Genomic DNA, 19,386 nt, shown 5'->3' on the forward strand with positions numbered 1-19,386 from the left:
TTTATACATACTTTCAATGTCAGAATTCATTGACAGGCCTCCTTCCTCTCGACGACTTTTTTGAAAAATATAAAAAATACACTCAGTACAAATCACGAGTACATTTAGATTATTGTTTGTATATGCTTTATTTGTCCATCACATTTCTGTTGATAAGATGATGAGGCTTGTTTAATGCTTTGTAGCAGATATATTAATATTTTAAAGACCACTGACTACCAACAAGAATAAATCTAAAAGTTTACATGCTTAATAAATATGATAGAGGGCACAATCCAATGAAATATTATATATACAATTATTATTGTATTATATAATTTATGATTAGCTTATATGAGTAATTATTATTCTTTTAAATTAACAAAAAGGCTATACCTTAATAGCAACACAAGCTCAGTCCCTTGTACAGAAGCCCTGCATACAGCCCTCACAATGCTCAGGCTCATGGGGGCTTTTGACATCCACGCTTACAAAAGGCCTGTTTACTTTGCCCAGGTTTTCATGGTAGCATTTTATTCTGATCTTCTCCACCAGCTTCTCCAGGAGGATGTCGATGTTCTCTGGGGTGATGCTGGGCCTTTCCATTGGGGCATCACTGCACGTCTTGCAGTTCTGACGGAAGGGCCTCACTTTGACAACGCCCTGCCCGTTTGACAGGCGCATGTGGAAGACCACCATCACCCGGTTGGAAGGCCAGCTTCTTCCACACCCAGAGCATTTGAACCTTAAAAATGACAGATGACCCAAGTTAAAACTGGCCCTTTAACAAAATGATACTATTTCTCTGCCGTTCAAGTGTTACCAGATTATTTCTTCCCTCAATATAACACTGGACATAACGTCATAGAGTATTAACAACATTCATTTCCATTACCCTAACTTGACCCTTATTCTTACCCTAAAATTTAGACGTATACATTGCGCACCAGTTTTGGTCCCCAAATCAGACATATTTTTTTGACATTACTTCAGTATTACAAGTACATATGTGTACAAAACTTAATAAACCAAATGTGCCACCTAAACTATCATTTATTTTAACTTAAGATACACCATACTGTATATACACATGACAACACTACACTAATTAAAAGTAGTCCAACACACTGACCTGGCACCTGTGTTCCGAATGTACTGCTCCCAGCCTGAGTTCGGGCTGTCAGGCACAAGACTGTCATCAAACTGCAGACACCAGGAGTCTCCTTGTTGAAGAATATTTGTTTTAATCTGGAAGACAGGTGTCCACTCTGACAGTGCCATCCTGTCGGTGCCAGTAGTGCTGGTGGCTGAAGACGAAGAGACTAAACACTGACAGCTGATCCGCACAGTATATAAGCAACTTGTGAGAATGACGTATCATGCCTTGGTTGAGAGACAATGACTCGACAAATAGAGAATTCAAGGAAAATGAAACTTAAAAGTACTGTGACTCTACCAATAGAGTTCGAGGAAAAGGAAACTTAAAAGTACTGTGACTCTACCAATAGAGTTCGAGGAAAAGGAAACTTAAAAGTACTGTGACTCTACCAATAGAGTTCGAGGAAAAGGAAACTTAAAAGTACTGTGACTCTACCAATAGAGAGTTTAAAGGAAATGAAAATGAAAGATACTGTGACTCTACCGATAGAGAGTTTGAGGAAAATGAAACTTAAAAGTAGAAACCTTGTTTCCTTGAGTTTCGGGTCTAGTTTTGTAAATAATACTGGAGTGGGGAACCACAGTTTGTTAGGCTCGGGTGTTCTATGTCTTCTGTCTTGCAGAAGATGAAAAAATATGCTAATATTTACCATATTTCTATACAAATAGATGGAGCTTGTCAAACATTTTTACCTTCTTCTCCTGTGCATGGTTTAATTTCAACACAATTTGGACAGTATAAACATAACAAACACAACAGTATATTAAGGGACAAGAACTTAAAAGTGTAAACCTGGGTTCTTTAAGTTGCAGGTCTAGGCTTGTACTGGGAATTGAAAGGGAAATGAAAATTTTGTTTCGATGAGTCAGATGTTAAGCATGTACAGAAGTATTGGTAGACGGTCGAATTTCTGGGTAGCCTATTTATACACTGAAATGAAGAGAAGGGTACCCCCATGTGAAGAAAAAGTAACATATTTGTGTGTGTTTGTGTAGTTATGATGTCTTATGATTATCACTGAGTTAACTTTTGATTCACTAATGTATCACACACAAAATAAATGTGATTAGTGTAGATTAACTGAAATACGATCGCTGCCTCTGTGTTTCATAGTCTTCAGAGCACTCACTAAGGAAGGAATGCAAGAGAAATGAAACTGAAATGTTTTCTTGCTGTATTCATGCAACACTGCCACCTGCTGGTGAAACGCTTCCATGTCTTCACTGTGTGTATGCACTGTATGTAATATCCTTATTATAAACAGTCGATGGTAATATCCCATTTTCTAAAATTCTTACCAGCACATGTCCAAATAGTATTTCTAATATTCAGGTATTCAACTGTTCACAGATCAGTTTACCTTAGTGATTCCTTTATATAAATAATAAATAATGTATCTGAAAAGAAGAAAACACCCACACTACAAATCACAAATACGTGTAGTTAATTGTATGCATACACATTTATTTATCTATTGCATTTATGTTTGTAAGAAGGCTGGTTTAATGCTTTTGAGCAGACAAATTAATATTTTAAAGAAAATTAAAAGCAAGAAGATACCAACAGGAATACATATGAAAGCTTATATGCACTTGATTATCATATGAAAATGATAGAAGCAACACAATGTAACAGAATGACAGGAGGGGAAACCTTATACAACTAGCTTATTCAATGTGAGTTTAGGCATAAAACATCAGGAAAACTCTATACAGCTCTCTCTCTCTCTCTCTCTCTCTCTCTCTCTCTCTCTCTCTCTCTCTCTCTCTCTCTCTCTCACAAACACACACACATTATGAAAAAGGCCGACTCCTTGGACAAATGCCCTGCATACAGGCCTCACAATGAGCAGGCTCATGGGGACTTTGACCATCAACTCTTGTGAAAGGCTTGCTCTTTTTGCCCAGGTCTTCATTGTAGCATTTTATTCTTATTTTCTCCACAACATTCTTCAGGAGGATCTCGATGTTCTCTGAGGTGATGCTGGGCTTCTCCATTGGAGCTTCGCTGCACTCCTTGCAGTTCTGACGGAAGGGCCTCACCTTGACAACGCCCTGCCTGTATGACAGGCGCATGTGGCAGGCAACCCTCACTTTGTTAGAAGACCAGCCTCTTCCACACTCAGAGCATTTGTGCCTTGAAAAAGACACAGGCCCTTTAACAAAATGATAACGAACCAAAGTTACACTGGAAACTCAAGTTTTAGCTACAGAAACATTTGGAAGCAGCGATGCTCTGGGAGAAGAAATTATATAATTGGGTTTTAAATGTCATTTGGACGATCCTAATCATTGACTATCTTGCTAAATAATTTCGTTTGACTGAAGCCAGTGCAAAAGGTAAAATAGGAGGAGAGAGACACTTGACATCACCTCCTTCCTGTTTACATAATAAAACCAGAATCTTTGTTCTGTCATGTCAACTTTGTCAACACCTATGCTTCTTTGGCCTCATCTCAAAGGCCACCACTGACATTATTTCTTCTGTCAATGTAAATCTAACCCAGCCTTTGTCATGCTGGGCATGGCATTAACTTAGAGCTATATCCTTAACCCTAACATTAACCAAAACCAACTTATCACCATAAAAAGTAATGGTTTACATTGTGGAGACCATGAGATAACCTAGTGCATGTACATAGAGAAAAACCTTAATAAACCTAATGCATCCAACTATATATATTTTTACACACTGACCTTGCACTGGTGCTCACGATACACTTCTTCCAGCCCGGTTTTTTGCAGTTAGGCATAAGATTTTCATCAAACTCCAGTTGCCATGAGTCTCCTGGTTTCAGATTCTTGGCCGTTACCTGGAAGAGACGTGTCCACTCCGGATGTGCCATCCTGTCGGTGCCAGGGGTGCTGCTGGCTGAGAAAGAGACTAAACACTGACAGCTGATCTGCACAGTATACAAACAACTCCTGAGAATGACGTATCATGCCTTGGTTGAGAGACTATGACTCTAAAAATAGAGAGTTTGAGGAAAATGAAACTTAAAAGTACTGTGACTTTACCAATAGAGAGTTTGAGGAAAATAAAACTTAAAAGTACTGTGACTTTACCAACAGAGAGTTTGAGGAAAATGAAACTTAAAAGTTGTTACTCAATAGACAGTTTGAGGAAAATGAAACGTAAACGTACTGTGACTTCACCAAGAGGGCTTGAGGAAAATTAAATTTAAAAGTGGAAACTTGGTTTTATTAAGTTCCGGGTCTATGACTGGAATGGGGAATAACAATTTTGTTGACTGGGATGTTCATGTCTTCTGTCTTGCACGAGATGAAAACATACTTATATTTACTACATTTTTATTCAAATAGATGGGATAATTTTGCAGAAGTAATTGTACAAACTGTTGATCTGGTGTCATCATTATCATTTCCCTATAGCGACAGTAGCTTGTCAAACATGTCTACCCATCTTTCCTGTAAATAGTTCAATTTCAACTTTAAGTCTAATTTTAACTTCTGTGCTGTATGAAAATTCATCATTAAACAACAGATTAAAAGTGTTTTTTTGGTGCCAATATCATGGCCGCCCTCGCTGTTTACACTTTTTTTCCTGATTTCACATCAATAATCTGTGTAGGAACTACAATAGTAAGGTGCTTAACATTAAACAATAAACCTCTAATCTCTTCAATGAGAGCTATTCATAAACACTTGTCAGCGGCTCATTGTAACAAATCAATAAAAACATTAACATCTAATGGCTCATTTAACCTCATTTGCAGGTTTAATGTTACAACAGGGAGTAACTCAATTTCTGCCATTTGTAATTCGTACCTCGTCTGTAGCCAATGATGATCAATACTGAATGTATTGAGTCACACGCGTGTTCAACCATTAGCCGCAATATTATTAGACAATTAAACTGTGTGCAGTGTTTACCCCTCTGGCTTTTTGACACGAGAACAAAATTCAAAATGAGTCCCTTTAATTATTCCAATAAATCTTCATCGAGATTTGAATTATTGGATTTGTGTTGGCTGGTTTCAGTTTGAATGTGATTAGCTACAGTAGATAAGGGAAAATCTTGTTATTATGCAAATAGTTTAATTTGGCCTATATGAGATACCTGATAAAATACTTGCACATTTTATACGGTGTAGTGTGGAAAATGCCTTACATTTTCCATTTAAATCATCATCAATCATTTAAATCAGACCTTCTTATCCTCAAAATCCGACAAAGCAAGAAAAGATGGAATAATGTGGAGCATGGGGAGGATAAGGAGAGTGCTATCCCCGCCGCCATCAGAGCTGGAGACTGATCTTTAAATCCAGAGGAGTCTTGATTTGCTCCTGAAATCATAGCACATTTGTGATGCGGCATGCATACAAAAAGAATACACCTACTGTATGCATAATATCCCCTTTTCTACATTCCACCTGCTCATGTCCAAATATAATATTTGATATTTAAGTATTGTACTGTTTACAGATCAGTTTACCTCAGTGACTCCTTTATACATACTTTCAATGTCAGAATTCATTGACAGGCCTCGTTCCTCTCGACGACTTTTTTGAAAAATATAAAAAATACACTCAGTACAAATCACGAGTACATTTAGATTATTGTTTGTATATGCTTTATTTGTCCATCACATTTCTGTTGATAAGATGATGAGGCTTGTTTAATGCTTTGTAGCAGATATATTAATATTTTAAAGACCACTGACTACCAACAAGAATAAATCTAAAAGTTTACATGCTTAATAAATATGATAGAGGGCACAATCCAATGAAATATTATATATACAATTATTATTGTATTATATAATTTATGATTAGCTTATATGAGTAATTATTATTCTTTTAAATTAACAAAAAGGCTATACCTTAATAGCAACACAAGCTCAGTCCCTTCTACAGATGCCTTGCATACAGCCCTCACAATGCTCAGGCTCATGGGGGCTTTTGACATCCACGCTTACAAAAGGCCTGTTTACATTGCCCAGGTTTTCATGGTAGCATTTTATTCTGATCTTCTCCACCAGCTTCTCCAGGAGGATGTCGATGTTCTCTGGGGTGATGCTGGGCCTTTCCATTGGGGCATCACTGCACGTCTTGCAGTTCTGACGGAGGGGCCTCACTTTGACAACGCCCTGCCCGTTTGACAGGCGCATGTGGAAGACCACCATCACCCGGTTGGAAGGCCAGCTTCTTCCACACCCAGAGCATTTGAACCTTAAAAATGACAGATGACCCAAGTTAAAACTGGCCCTTTAGCAAAATGATACTATTTCTCTGCCGTTCAAGTGTTACCAGATTATTTCTTCCCTCAATATAACACTGGACATAACGTCATAGAGTATTAACAACATTCATTTCCATTACCCTAACTTGACCCTTATTCTTACCCTAAAATTTAGACGTATACATTGCGCACCAGTTTTGGTCCCCAAATCAGACATATTTTTGTTGACATTACTTCAGTATTACAAGTACATATGTGTACAAAACGTAATAAACCAAATGTGCCACCTAAACTATCATTTATTTTAACTTAAGATACACCATACTGTATATACACATGACAACACTACACTAATTAAAAGTAGTCCAACACACTGACCTGGCACATGTGTTCCGAATGTACTGCTCCCAGCCTGAGTTCGGGCTGTCAGGCACAAGACTGTCATCAAACTGCAGACACCAGGAGTCTCCTTGTTGAAGAATATTTGCTTTAATCTGGAAGACAGGTGTCCACTCTGACAGTGCCATCCTGTCGGTGCCAGTAGTGCTGGTGGCTGAAGACGAAGAGACTAAACACTGACAGCTGATCTGCACAGTATATAAGCAACTTGTGAGAATGACGTATCATGCCTTGGTTGAGAGACTATGACTCGACAAATAGAGAATTCAAGGAAAATGAAACTTAAAAGTACTGTGACTCTACCAATAGAGAGTTTAAAGGAAATGAAAATGAAAGATACTGTGACTCTACCGATAGAGAGTTTGAGGAAAATGAAACTTAAAAGTACTGTGACTCTACCAATAGAGAGTTTAAAGGAAATGAAAATGAAAGATACTGTGACTCTACCGATAGAGAGTTTGAGGAAAATGAAACTTAAAAGTACTGTGACTCTACCAATAGAGAGTTTAAAGGAAATGAAAATGAAAGATACTGTGACTCTACCGATAGAGAGTTTGAGGAAAATGAAACTTAAAAGTACTGTGACTCTACCAATAGAGAGTTTAAAGGAAATGAAAATGAAAGATACTGTGACTCTACCGATAGAGAGTTTGAGGAAAATGAAACTTAAAAGTAGAAACCTTGTTTTCTTGAGTTTCGGGTCTAGTTTTGTAAATAATACTGGAGTGGGGAACCACAGTTTGTTAGGCTCGGGTGTTCTATGTCTTCTGTCTTGCAGAAGATGAAAAAATATGCTAATATTTACCATATTTCTATACAAATAGATGGAGCTTGTCAAACATTTTTACCTTCTTCTCATGTGCATGGTTTAATTTCAACACAATTTGGACAGTATAAACATAAGAAACACAACAGTATATTAAGGGACAAGAACTTAAAAGTGTAAACCTGGGTTCTTTAAGTTGCAGGTCTAGGCTTGTACTGGGAATTGAAAGGGAAATGAAAATTTTGTTTCGATGAGTCAGATGTTAAGCATGTACAGAAGTATTGGTAGACGGTCGAATTTCTGGGTAGCCTATTTATACACTGAAATGAAGAGAAGGGTACCCCCATGTGAAGAAAAAGTAACATATTTGTGTGTGTTTGTGTAGTTATGATGTCTTATGATTATCACTGAGTTAACTTTTGATTCACTAATGTATCACACACAAAATAAATGTGATTAGTGTAGATTAACTGAAATACGATCGCTGCCTCTGTGTTTCATAGTCTTCAGAGCACTCACTAAGGAAGGAATGCAAGAGAAATGAAACTGAAATGTTTTCTTGCTGTATTCATGCAACACTGCCACCTGCTGGTGAAACGCTTCCATGTCTTCACTGTGTGTATGCACTGTATGTAATATCCTTATTATAAACAGTCGATGGTAATATCCCATTTTCTAAAATTCTTACCAGCACATGTCCAAATAGTATTTCTAATATTCAGGTATTCAACTGTTCACAGATCAGTTTACCTTAGTGATTCCTTTATATAAATAATAAATAATGTATCTGAAAAGAAAAAAACACCCACACTACAAATCACAAATACGTGTAGTTAATTGTATGCATACACATTTATTTATCTATTGCATTTATGTTTGTAAGAAGGCTGGTTTAATGCTTTTGAGCAGACAAATTAATATTTTAAAGAAAATTAAAAGCAAGAAGATACCAACAGGAATACATATGAAAGCTTATATGCACTTGATTATCATATGAAAATGATAGAAGCAACACAATGTAACAGAATGACAGGAGGGGAAACCTTATACAACTAGCTTATTCAATATGAGTTTAGGCATAAAACATCAGGAAAACTCTATACAGCTTGAAACTCTCTCTCTCTCTCTCTCTCTCTCTCTCTCTCTCTCTCTCTCTCTCACACACAAACACACACACATTATGAAAAAGGCCGACTCCTTGGACAAATGCCCTGCATACAGGCCTCACAATGAGCAGGCTCATGGGGACGTTGACCATCAACTCTTGTGAAAGGCTCGCTCTTTTTGCCCAGGTCTTCATTGTAGCATTTTATTCTTATTTTCTCCACAACATTCTTCAGGAGGATCTCGATGTTCTCTGAGGTGATGCTGGGCTTCTCCATTGGAGCTTCGCTGCACTCCTTGCAGTTCTGACGGAAGGGCCTCACCTTGACAACGCCCTGCCTGTATGACAGGCGCATGTGGCAGGCAACCCTCACTTTGTTAGAAGACCAGCCTCTTCCACACTCAGAGCATTTGTACCTTGAAAAAGACACAGGCCCTTTAACAAAATGATAACGAACCAAAGTTACACTGGAAACTCAAGTTTTAGCTACAGAAACATTTGGAAGCAGCGATGCTCTGGGAGAAGAAATTATATAATTGGGTTTTAAATGTCATTTGGATGATCCTAATCATTGACTATCTTGCTAAATAATTTCGTTTGACTGAAGCCAGTGCAAAAGGTAAAATAGGAGGAGAGAGACACTTGACATCACCTCCTACCTGTTTACATAATAAAACCAGAATCTTTGTTCTGTCATGTAAACTTTGTCAACACCTATGCTTCTTTGGCCTCATCTCAAAGGCCACCACTGACATTATTTCTTCTGTCAATGTAAATCTAACCCAGCCTTTGTCATGCTGGGCATGGCATTAACTTAGAGCTATATCCTTAACCCTAACATTAACCAAAACCAACTTATTACCATAAAAAGTAATGGTTTACATTGTGGAGACCATGAGATAACCTAGTGCATGTACATAGAGAAAAACCTTAATAAACCTAATGCATCCAACTATATATATTTTTAACCATACTGTACATAAATGTGCCAACTACAGTATTTAATAGTAGTTAAACACACTGACCTTGCACTGGTGCTCACGATACACTTCTTCCAGCCCGGTTTTTTGCAGTTAGGCATAAGATTTTCATCAAACTCCAGTTGCCATGAGTCTCCTGGTTTCAGATTCTTGGCTGCTACCTGGAAGAGACGTGTCCACTCCGGATGTGCCATCCTGTCGGTGCCAGGGGTGCTGCTGGCTGAGAAAGAGACTAAACACTGACAGCTGATCTGCACAGTATACAAACAACTCCTGAGAATGACGTATCATGCCTTGGTTGAGAGACAATGACTCTAAAAATAGAGAGTTCGAGGAAAATGAAACTTAAAAGTACTGTGACTTTACCAATAGAGAGTTTGAGGAAAATAAAACTTAAAAGTACTGTGACTTTACCAATAGAGAGTTTGAGGAAAATGAAACTTAAAAGTACTGTGACTTTACCAACAGAGAGTTTGAGGAAAATTCAATTTAAAAGTGGAAACTTGGTTTTATTGTTCCGGGTCTACAACTAGAATGGGGAATAACAATTTTGTTGACTGGGATGTTCATGTCTTCTGTCTTGTATATAAATACTTGTACATTTTATACAGTGTAGTGTGGAAAATGCCTTACATTTTCCATTTAATTTTGTGTGATTTAAATCAGACCTTCTTATCCTCGACAAAGCAAGAAAAGATGGGATAATGTGGAGCATGGGGAGGATGAGGAGAGTGCTATCCCCGCCGCCATCAGAGCTGGAGGCTGATCTTTAAATCCAGAGAGGAGTCTTGATTTGCTCCTGAAATCATAGCACATTTGTGCCGTTTTTCTCGGGTGAATGAAGCCAAATTAGATACGTTCTCATTTGTCTGTAGTTGATGAGGCCTTGGATGTTCAGAAATCACGATGGAAGACCGCAGAGAATTGCCTCCACCGTATTTCCTCTTTTGATGATGAAGGAAATGACGGAGATAATAGTGACATTTTAGAAGACAATGATATCAAAGGCTTTCCTTGCCTGAGAAAGAAAAGTGTGAACAACGATAACAGGACTCCAACGGACAGACGATTGGAAAGAACTATGTGGAAAAACTTCCAGCATATTTCAAAATAAGACACAGTACAAACGTATTTTGTCGTACTCTTATTTTGAAACCGGGAAGTTGGAAAATACGTCGCTATGGTTACGGATGAAACTTTGCAAAGATTAGCTTGTTAGCAACTGTCTGCCTTCTTTATCTGCGATGGAGGGGTCCGATACATACCTCATACGACCTAATCATCAGTACAAGTACGCTGGTCAACATCTTACAGTTGGTATTACAGGTGGTTAGCATTTAGCCAGCTAGTTCATTGCTAACGATGTGTTTTGTAAGCTAAGTTAGCCACTATTTAGCCGCTTACCTCGGTGTTTTCTACTACGCCTACGTTAACTAGCGTTAACCTAGCTATGCCAACCGTTAAGATTGGCTAAGTAAATAACGTTAGTCGATAGTTGGAGTCTGAATGAAGTGGTCACGTTTGGCGTCATGTACTGTGACGCTAGTTAAGCGAGCTAACGAACATTTGTCAGTCAAATCAACTGTTCACAATTTGAGTAAAAGTGTGACAAATGTCTCCAGTCATCAGCCCAATGTTGGTAAACTATGTCTGCTTCACTGTTCATCTAGGGTTAAGGAGGAGGACTCAATTTAGCACACACACACACACACACACACACACACACACACACACACACACACACACACACACACATCTTAATCTATATCATTTAAGCTAGTGTGTAAAACAGATCACTCAAATGTATTGTTGACAGATAATCAAAATGTAATCAGAATTGATTATGAGACCTCTACAGCTCAGTGACCCAGACAGAGAGGGACTGATCATGTTGTCACCTGTGAAGGCTGATTGAACTTCATTTCCTGCTCTGTTGCTGACTGTTTAACCTCCCAGGTTTAAGCCAGCCATTGTGAAGGAGTGCATTCGTGAAATTGTGAGGGAGCGACTGTCGGGGATGCGGTACGACCCAGAAGAAGTCCCAGAGCTGTCCCGTTCACTGGGAGAATGCATTAAGGACAAAGTGAAGAGTGAGTGATGCTTTTTCCATCTCTGATTATAACTCAGAAGGACAGAGTATCCAAGTACTGTTGTACATTTTAATTAATGACATCAAGGCAACAAACTAAAGGTGTTCTGCCAATTATGAAACAAAATATTACTTTTGATTGAAGTCAGTACAGAACCACTCTGAATCCTTTAGAGAAGGAAACAAGGACAAAGTGAACAGAAGGAAAAATAAAGCCGGAAGATTTAAGCTGAATAAAACAGCGTGAAAGTAAATTATTGTCATTACAAGTATAGTCAACAATAAAATGTCTCCCATCAAAGATAGTCCTACTAGATAAAATGTTTTACCTGAGTAAATGCTACTCAGTAAATGTAGCATGTTAATAACCACTCCTGTATCGTCCCTGCGAAAATGTTGCATTATTACTGATAAACTATTACAGCTCAGTTCTCTTCTTCAACAGGTTCAGGGTTTGACAAATATAAGCTGGTCGTGCAAGTGGTAATTGGAGAACAACGCGGACAAGGAGTCAAGTAAGTGATGATGGTAGTGGTGAACAAAAAATAGAAATTTGCATAACTAATATGTGGGGATACTCTCCGACACTTTGTCAACACTTCAGTGATGGACAAAAACATTTCACCAACTTAGCGGATGTGCGATATATTTATTGTGCACTTTATGGATGCCCAAGCTGCAACACAAAAGAAAAGACCAACAATGCGATAAGACAACTATATTTATCAGAGTCTCTTTCAGTGTTACTGCACAGGGTTCCCACAGTCATGGAACTCCTGGAAAAGTTTGGAAATTAGAAAAACGGTTTTCCTGGCCTGGGAATGGTTTGAAATTAACGGAAAGTTTTGGAAAAGGTTAGATTTTTTTGAATTCACATTGTTTTGTCAATTGTTTAAAATATGTTCATGCTGTGTGAAATGTCAGTATTATCATGTGATATACGTTTCTGTATGTAGCTAGTTGGCAGCGGGAATGTCTAAGACAACTTAAGCCAATATTGCTCAACCTAGCAATGGGATAAGGGGCACACTGGAGTAAGAGCCTCATAATTGCGCCCTATGTTCGCAATAGGATATTTAAACTACTTAAATACAATTATGGAAATGGGTTAAAATGTTATGGAAAAGTTATAGGAAAGTTGTGTGGGAACCCTTACTGTAGCAACATTTTTTTTCATTACTGCTGTCATACACATTTTGCTTGAATTTGTAGATTTCACTGTAAGTTTTGCAGCAGTAATGGTGTCAACTGAGTGACACTAGAATTCTTAATTCCGTGTATTAAAGAAGATATTTTAGAATTCCAGGAAAAATAAAATAAATAACAATGTGCCACAATGTTTTATTAGATTGATTTATATTGAAAGGTGTTTCTAATATTCCGCCCACTCTCAAAAATAGCATGGAGTTGGAATGTCCTTCTGACTCACAGTCCACAATAAATGTATATTATGATTAAAGGGCTCGTCCTTTTGGATTGCATTACATTGTACGATGTTTTTCATAAAATAGTTCAGACCTTCAAAAATGAATGCTTGACCTTCTCATGTGTTTCACCAGGATGTCTTCAAGGTGTTTATGGGATGCCGACACAGACAACTATGCAGAAGATATTTTCCTGAACGTAGGTGCCTTTGTTCTGTTCATTCAGACGTTAGGGCGGAAAACAGACTCCTCAACACTAATTTATTTTAATCAGTTAAATGTGTTTTGCCTTTACAGGACAGCTTGTTCTGTATGGTGGCAGTTTTCGGAAGCTATTACTACTGAGGACATAAGGATGGATGACAGAAATCTTCCAGATGAAAAATTGTGAGGTGAACATCCAAATAAGACCGCTCCCCTCCAACACTTCAGGCCCACGGTGCGTTGATCTGAAGTAACTGTATGGAATTGCTGCATCTTGTGATCAAGACGGATGACATTCAGTGTAGAAGTGATGGATATCCGTGTTGATACTGTCGTGATTTTGAAGATGAGGGATTTCCTGACTTGGCAAGATGATTATTGAAGACTGAGGCCTCTTTGAAAAGTGATCAGCTGTTTAGTTTGAAGGGTTAACAGATTAAAAACGTCTCCACCAATATTTCCTGGCACATTTTATTGTGTATTCAGCAGACCTGCTTGATTACTAGAATGCTAATGACGCAGCAGAGTGTGTTTTTGTACGCTTTGGGTGCTTGACTTAGCACAGCAGCTACAGTAGAGGTCAGTATTTGTCTCTAATTATCAACATTATGACAGATCATTACCGCTGGCCAGCTACTGTAAGTATTCTGGATATTTGTGTTTTTCTTTTCACATACAGCTGCTCATTTAAATTTAGTAAAGCCAAGTTGTAACTGCTTAGAAAATACAGGGGAGATGATGCTCATCGCTCAGCACAGATCTGATCTGTTCTCTTTTCTCTTCTCTCAAGTGGAGCAGAAGCTGGACTCGCATGTTTAGGTCCGCTGCTTCATGTGCGTTGAGATTTAAGTCTGTTTCATCACTTTTTGTTTTTATTGATACATCCACTTTTCTTTCTTTAGTGTTTTTCTTGTTTACGCTATTTAGACTTTTTTTCTGTCAGTGAGTGACATCAAAACACATTTCCGATAATTGTAAATAACTGAATTATAAATCACATGCACAACTTCTAGGTTTTATTAACATTCCTATGTTGCTTTAAAAAAAAACTGAAATGTTAGCATATGGCAGGTAAAAGTTAATTAAACTTTTTTTTCTTCATTTAACTACAGTATTTGCAGCTATTGCTAGTTTTCTGTCGGTCAAAGATAATTGTGTCCAACAGTAAAACGTTTCCAAACAATTTCCCCCTGTATTTTCTTGGCCAAATTGAGATGTCTATCTTCAATTTAAGGATTTTTTCCTTTCAACAAACCAGGCCCCAGCTGGAAAACTGGATGCCTTTCAGACTATTTATAGAGACCAATTAGACAGAAGTGAGCAGTCGAAGTGATCAAGCTTAGCTGAATCAATTAGTCAAATGACTCGTACTCCGATTACATACATGCCAAAGTAGGTTTTTACCTTTCTATTTCTGATTGTAAACACAGCTGAGGTGAGAATGAACCTCTAGAAGCTCATCAAACAAATGTTTTGGCCATTCCTCCTCAAATATTCAATTTTTTTGAATTCAGCAAGTTGTAGTAATAAGTGATAGTTTCATACAAAATATGATCAACTGCTGCAAACCCATATTCAGAGTATTTCCCCAAAAATATTGATAAAAACACCCTCCTGATTATCCTCAATTAATATGAAGTATAATGGATTTAAATTGCCTTCAATTTAATTAGTTTTCTGGTTTGAAGAAATCTAATTAAAATCCCAAAAATATTTTTCTATTCCCATTTTCGTACACTCAAAAGTCTCGAACTAAAAGATTTTTTTCATGTTCATTCTCTTCAATTTCTTTAATGTCTCAATTTTGATTTCAAAGTTTGAGTCATTTTGAAGGCTGACCACGTTGACAAATAGTTCCTCTTAAGGGGCTTGAGGTGCGTGCTCTTCCAAATAATAATAAGAGTGACGGAAGAGGCATACAGGTGTTATTGGGTTATACCAATTCATGTGACGATATGTTTATATCTTGTTTGCTCATTGAAGCGTCTGCTGTTTTGACCCATCTTGTTGATGTTAATCATCTTTCAGCTGATGAAACGAGATCGATTTTTCATGGAATTAAGCGGACATCAGATCTTCCACTGTTTTTTATCTTCGTCAACAAGCATAAGAAGGTTTGACTATGAGATACCATCTTTGACTGAATAGTGGGAATATGAAACACAATAGCAAATAAACTGTTTACTTGCATTTGACTGATGGCTTATTTACTCAGAGACAGTATTTGAAGCATTGTAATAATTGCTCTCTATACACTTTCAAATGCCCATTTGTTTGTTTTTATATAAATAAATCTAGTAATGTATTGCTTTGCATGTTTAATATGAAAAAACATACTATTAAAAAAAATATGAAAATATGAATCATTTGCTGGTATTTGCATTATTGAACTTGTTTTGATGTCGGGTTTAGTATAAACTGTGGTGACACCATTATACAGATAAACCTCCATATCATGGCATGACAAAGCAAGATTTGTCGGCCTGATCAAATTCAGTAAAACATATTGAGATCTTTATTACATTCAGAAAACTGTACACTTAGTTAACTTAGTTAGGATTCCACTACGCCTTAGAAGTACACTGTATCCTCACATTGCTTCTCTTTCAGCAGTCGATAATAAACGTATTCCTGAATTCTCTCTAAATCTGTTTGTGCAGTCTGTTGCACAGCAGCTCTTTACAATTCAAGTAGTGGTTTGATGTTTTTCCATTTAACTGCAGGATGACCGATGCTGACTATTGGGTATTTACCACTCAGTGAGCAGTGAGCAGTGATCGTGGCGACTTCTGCATACACTCTATTACACTCTGCTTCCTCCTCCCTACCGCTGTGTTGTTTTGGAAGCAATGCTATGGTGTTTGAGACTCTGTAAACACCTGGAGGTATAAAGCTCATTCCTCTGTGCCATAGAACTCCAGTGCTAAAAACTGTTAAAAATACATTAAAAGTTACACCTTTGGATTGCTTAACATGTTTCTTCATTAAATGAACACGGGCACTGTAGTCTATTTGAATTCAATGTCTACACAAAATACACTATTCACTCCTGTTTGGGTAATGTTTGTTTAAAACAACGATGCAAAACCATTTAAAAAAAGGTATTTGGCATTTTTATAAAAATTCAACAATAAACATTTATTTTCAAGATTCACAGATGGCTTATAGACGTCTAAAAGTAGTGTTGTAGCCTGATATATGCTCAAATTATTACAATATGCTTAATTTATTACAGCAAAATAGCTTGTAAAGCCTTTAATTTGGTTTCAATTAAAACTTAAAACTCATCTATTTAAATCTGCTTTTAACCTGTAAAGTCAGTTATGTATCTCTTTCTTTTTCATGTTGTTCCTTACTGTTACGATGTCGTCTATTTTGTTCTTATTGTAATTACTTCTATTGTTTCTGTTTTTACAATGTAAAGTGTCTTTGAGTGCCTTTTAAAGCACTATACAAATAAAAAACATTATTATTATTATGAATTATTTAAATATTATATATTACCAGCACAGCTTGCTAACCCGTTTTGTACAGGGAAAAAAAAGGCAACAGAGTTTCATTCACAACGAAAGCTAAGTTAATGCTACAGTATCGCTCGACTCCTTATTAAAACCGTCCATCTTTAGTCCACAGTTGTCCATTACATATTCTGCATGAGTCTGTGTAGTGATAAAGCACATCCATTGATTTTTCTCCTGAGCCTTAAAGGCCACAGACAAATACCTTCCCTTCAAAACATAATCAACTGCTCCGGCTGGAGCTGCACTTTACTATACAAATGTGAGGCTGTGATGTTGAGGGGAATAGTCCACTCTGACTAAATTAATTGAATGTATGAGCTGCTTTAAACTGAAGAGGAGTGGGGACTTCCATGGTCTTATTTATCACATTGCTCTCACAGGAACCTGTTGGATTGCTTCACAGCTACCTTTTCTAACTGACTGCTGCTGAGACTCAACATCAGTGTGTTAGCAAATATCTTTGTCTTTTAAATTTAACATTTAAATGGTCTTTCCTCTGGCTGTAGGAGGAATAACCTGCTAAAGTAATTTTCAGTTTTGGTTAGTAATGGGAGTAATTTGGTGTTGACTACATAAGGTACTGCATCACTCATTCCCTCCTCAAAGTTGTGTGTGTGTGTTATCTTCCCTTTTTATCTCAAAGATTAACAGGTAAGTATTCTTTAATTCATGAACATGGATCTTTGGCTCGGCTGCACACTTTTCATTTGATGGTTTCTTTTTACATATCTGCCACTCCTTTTGAGGATTTGCAACTTTTTCAAAGTTGCAAAGTAAGTAGAGGTAGTTGTTCAGCCCCGACACCTGCAGGTGTCCTCCCCGGCTGTGTGCAATCAGTGGCAGCCTCATGTAGCCTGAGAGGCATCACCTAGGGCCAAAGATTCTGACGTTACTCATAACTAGTCATAAAGCATATTATTGTGGGTGCACCATAACACATAGAGAACACAACCAACATTTTATCAACTGAAAGTTTCTCTTAGCTGTATTTTGCTGCTGCAGAATAAGAGGACATCGTTTAGACGAGTAAATAAAACTGTAAAAGTGGAGGTAACAAAAACTGATTTTTTGATTTCCTTGGTGGAAATCTTAAAAAACTGATCAGTGGAACTGATACTTAGGGCTTTGTTTCATACTCTGTCACGTCTCATCAAAAGTATAGTTTACAACATGTAGTTAGTATAACAGTATCTATGGCTGTCCCAGTGCAAAGATAATTATACTCCCTCTCAGATATATTTATAAATCAGCTAGGATTTGCATGAAATGCAGTCAATGCAGTGATAGCATTATTATTAGGCCGGCTATGAACTGGTGTTTAGCATAATTAGGGAGGCTTAATAGGTGAAAAATTATAATTGGTTGAAGTTTGTTCTCTTTTTAGCACTCTTTTTTCCAGTATTTAAAAATAATCTTGCCAGCATTTTTAGGACATTTTTGAACAGGGAAAGAGTCTTGAAACTTTTCAGGTGTGTGACTGATTGAGATGCACAAAGATGGGGGATGCCCGAGCGCTAGAAGTAGGGGGGTAGGAAGTGGGGAAGGGGGCATTGATCCTGATTTGGCGTCGCAGCTGGTGTAATCCTGTCCTATGTTGGTCTCTAGTCTTATTAGATATGGACATTATCATCTTGTTATCAAGACATAAATGACTATGTTCTTGTTTTGTGTTTTTGAGACTAATGTAGCGACATATTGATTTGATCTCAACATATCAAACTTTTGTTGTTGTTGTGTTCACTGCATTTTGATTTGTCATTTGTGCTGGCTGATGTTAGGAACAATGCCACAGTGTAAGCTGAATGAAACCGAATGTTCTTTTCATTTATATAAATGTGTCTCCGAATGGACATTAGCAGTTGTTATGCAAATTATTCTCAGCAAAAGGCAACTCAGTAGGCAACCTTGAGTTGGTTTTGTCAGTCTGGAAAACTCATCCCTTGAATTGCCACTCGATCTTTTACTTATTGTGGATTGTGAACCATTGCTAATTTGTTGATCACCTTGTTGGTGTGTCCAGGTTGCCAGTGGTGGCCTGTGAATTGAAACAAGCAGACAAAGGTTCTCTCAGAGCACAATGTTAGGAGGCATGCTGTTGTTGTCGATTGACCTGTGGAGGGCGCAGGGGACAGAGCATGCTATTTGCCTTCACCTTTGAGATCATTTGAGACGTTATCCGGTTTTAGAGCAACATCATGTGATGACTGTCAGCACCCACAGACAAGAGCCACAAAGTGTACCGAGAGCACCGGTGAGCTCTCCAGTATTTGGAGTAGTGCTCTTGGGTTGCAAGGCAGTTGGTGATGAAAGAAAAATCCTTTAATACTTAAAATGTGAACAAAAGCTGCTGATGATCATGTAGTACGTTGCATTCCTGGATACACTTGATTATGCAGATCACTGACAAACTACAATTGAGTTAGATAAAGATTATTAGCGATACAATAATATGACCAAGGGGATCTTTATAAAGCTGTGCAATGCATCCACTCTGAATAATCATAGCGATCAAGAGCAATTATAATCAAGAGAAATCCACATTGTTTGAGTCCATTTGAT

General features: G+C 37.6%; 5 protein-coding genes across 5 annotated transcripts; 1 reads left to right on the forward strand and 4 right to left on the reverse strand.

The window, feature by feature from the left end:
- Window positions 1-109: 109 nt before the first annotated feature.
- LOC142946665 (receptor-transporting protein 3-like) lies at window positions 110-1,327 on the reverse strand. Its single transcript, XM_076088117.1, has 2 exons — window positions 1,112-1,327; window positions 110-724 (listed from the first exon to the last, which is right to left on the reverse strand). Exons 1-2 carry the CDS (start codon window positions 1,258-1,260, stop codon window positions 394-396), a joined length of 480 nt encoding a protein of 159 aa, XP_075944232.1. The 5' UTR covers window positions 1,261-1,327; the 3' UTR covers window positions 110-393.
- A 1,254-nt stretch (window positions 1,328-2,581) lies between these two features.
- LOC142946664 (receptor-transporting protein 3-like) lies at window positions 2,582-4,059 on the reverse strand. The gene is made up of 2 exons (XM_076088116.1): window positions 3,835-4,059; window positions 2,582-3,274 (listed from the first exon to the last, which is right to left on the reverse strand). The coding sequence occupies exons 1-2, from the start codon at window positions 3,981-3,983 to the stop codon at window positions 2,932-2,934; spliced, it is 492 nt and encodes a 163-aa protein (XP_075944231.1). The 5' UTR covers window positions 3,984-4,059; the 3' UTR covers window positions 2,582-2,931.
- A 1,655-nt stretch (window positions 4,060-5,714) lies between these two features.
- On the reverse strand, window positions 5,715-6,925 carry LOC142946668 (receptor-transporting protein 3-like). The gene is made up of 2 exons (XM_076088121.1): window positions 6,718-6,925; window positions 5,715-6,329 (listed from the first exon to the last, which is right to left on the reverse strand). Exons 1-2 carry the CDS (start codon window positions 6,864-6,866, stop codon window positions 5,999-6,001), a joined length of 480 nt encoding a protein of 159 aa, XP_075944236.1. The 5' UTR covers window positions 6,867-6,925; the 3' UTR covers window positions 5,715-5,998.
- Window positions 6,926-8,337: 1,412 nt separating this feature from the next.
- LOC142946667 (receptor-transporting protein 3-like) lies at window positions 8,338-9,883 on the reverse strand. Its single transcript, XM_076088120.1, has 2 exons — window positions 9,635-9,883; window positions 8,338-9,025 (listed from the first exon to the last, which is right to left on the reverse strand). The coding sequence occupies exons 1-2, from the start codon at window positions 9,781-9,783 to the stop codon at window positions 8,683-8,685; spliced, it is 492 nt and encodes a 163-aa protein (XP_075944235.1). The 5' UTR covers window positions 9,784-9,883; the 3' UTR covers window positions 8,338-8,682.
- Window positions 9,884-10,355: 472 nt separating this feature from the next.
- dynlt2b (dynein light chain Tctex-type 2B) lies at window positions 10,356-15,669 on the forward strand. The gene is made up of 5 exons (XM_076088122.1): window positions 10,356-10,880; window positions 11,546-11,679; window positions 12,124-12,193; window positions 13,238-13,301; window positions 13,400-15,669. Exons 1-5 carry the CDS (start codon window positions 10,834-10,836, stop codon window positions 13,445-13,447), a joined length of 363 nt encoding a protein of 120 aa, XP_075944237.1. The 5' UTR covers window positions 10,356-10,833; the 3' UTR covers window positions 13,448-15,669.
- The last annotated feature ends 3,717 nt before the right edge of the window (window positions 15,670-19,386 follow it).

This window comes from Anarhichas minor, unplaced genomic scaffold (assembly GCF_050575085.1).
Source record: "Anarhichas minor isolate MPS153535 unplaced genomic scaffold, ASM5057508v1 ptg000010l, whole genome shotgun sequence".
NCBI classification, from domain to species: Eukaryota; Metazoa; Chordata; class Actinopteri; order Perciformes; family Anarhichadidae; genus Anarhichas; species Anarhichas minor.

Coding starts and splice junctions, on each gene's coding strand:
- LOC142946665 (XM_076088117.1), bottom strand. CDS start 1,260: ATGGCACTGTCAGAGTGGACACCTGTCTTCCAGATTAAAACAAATATT. Junction 725..1,111: donor ATTCGGAACACAGGTGCCAG/GTCAGTGTGTTG, acceptor GTCATTTTTAAG/GTTCAAATGCTCTGGGTGTG.
- LOC142946664 (XM_076088116.1), bottom strand. CDS start 3,983: ATGGCACATCCGGAGTGGACACGTCTCTTCCAGGTAACGGCCAAGAAT. Junction 3,275..3,834: donor ATCGTGAGCACCAGTGCAAG/GTCAGTGTGTAA, acceptor GTCTTTTTCAAG/GCACAAATGCTCTGAGTGTG.
- LOC142946668 (XM_076088121.1), bottom strand. CDS start 6,866: ATGGCACTGTCAGAGTGGACACCTGTCTTCCAGATTAAAGCAAATATT. Junction 6,330..6,717: donor ATTCGGAACACATGTGCCAG/GTCAGTGTGTTG, acceptor GTCATTTTTAAG/GTTCAAATGCTCTGGGTGTG.
- LOC142946667 (XM_076088120.1), bottom strand. CDS start 9,783: ATGGCACATCCGGAGTGGACACGTCTCTTCCAGGTAGCAGCCAAGAAT. Junction 9,026..9,634: donor ATCGTGAGCACCAGTGCAAG/GTCAGTGTGTTT, acceptor GTCTTTTTCAAG/GTACAAATGCTCTGAGTGTG.
- dynlt2b (XM_076088122.1), top strand. CDS start 10,834: ATGGAGGGGTCCGATACATACCTCATACGACCTAATCATCAGTACAA. Junction 10,881..11,545: donor CGACCTAATCATCAGTACAA/GTACGCTGGTCA, acceptor TTAACCTCCCAG/GTTTAAGCCAGCCATTGTGA. Junction 11,680..12,123: donor CATTAAGGACAAAGTGAAGA/GTGAGTGATGCT, acceptor CTTCTTCAACAG/GTTCAGGGTTTGACAAATAT.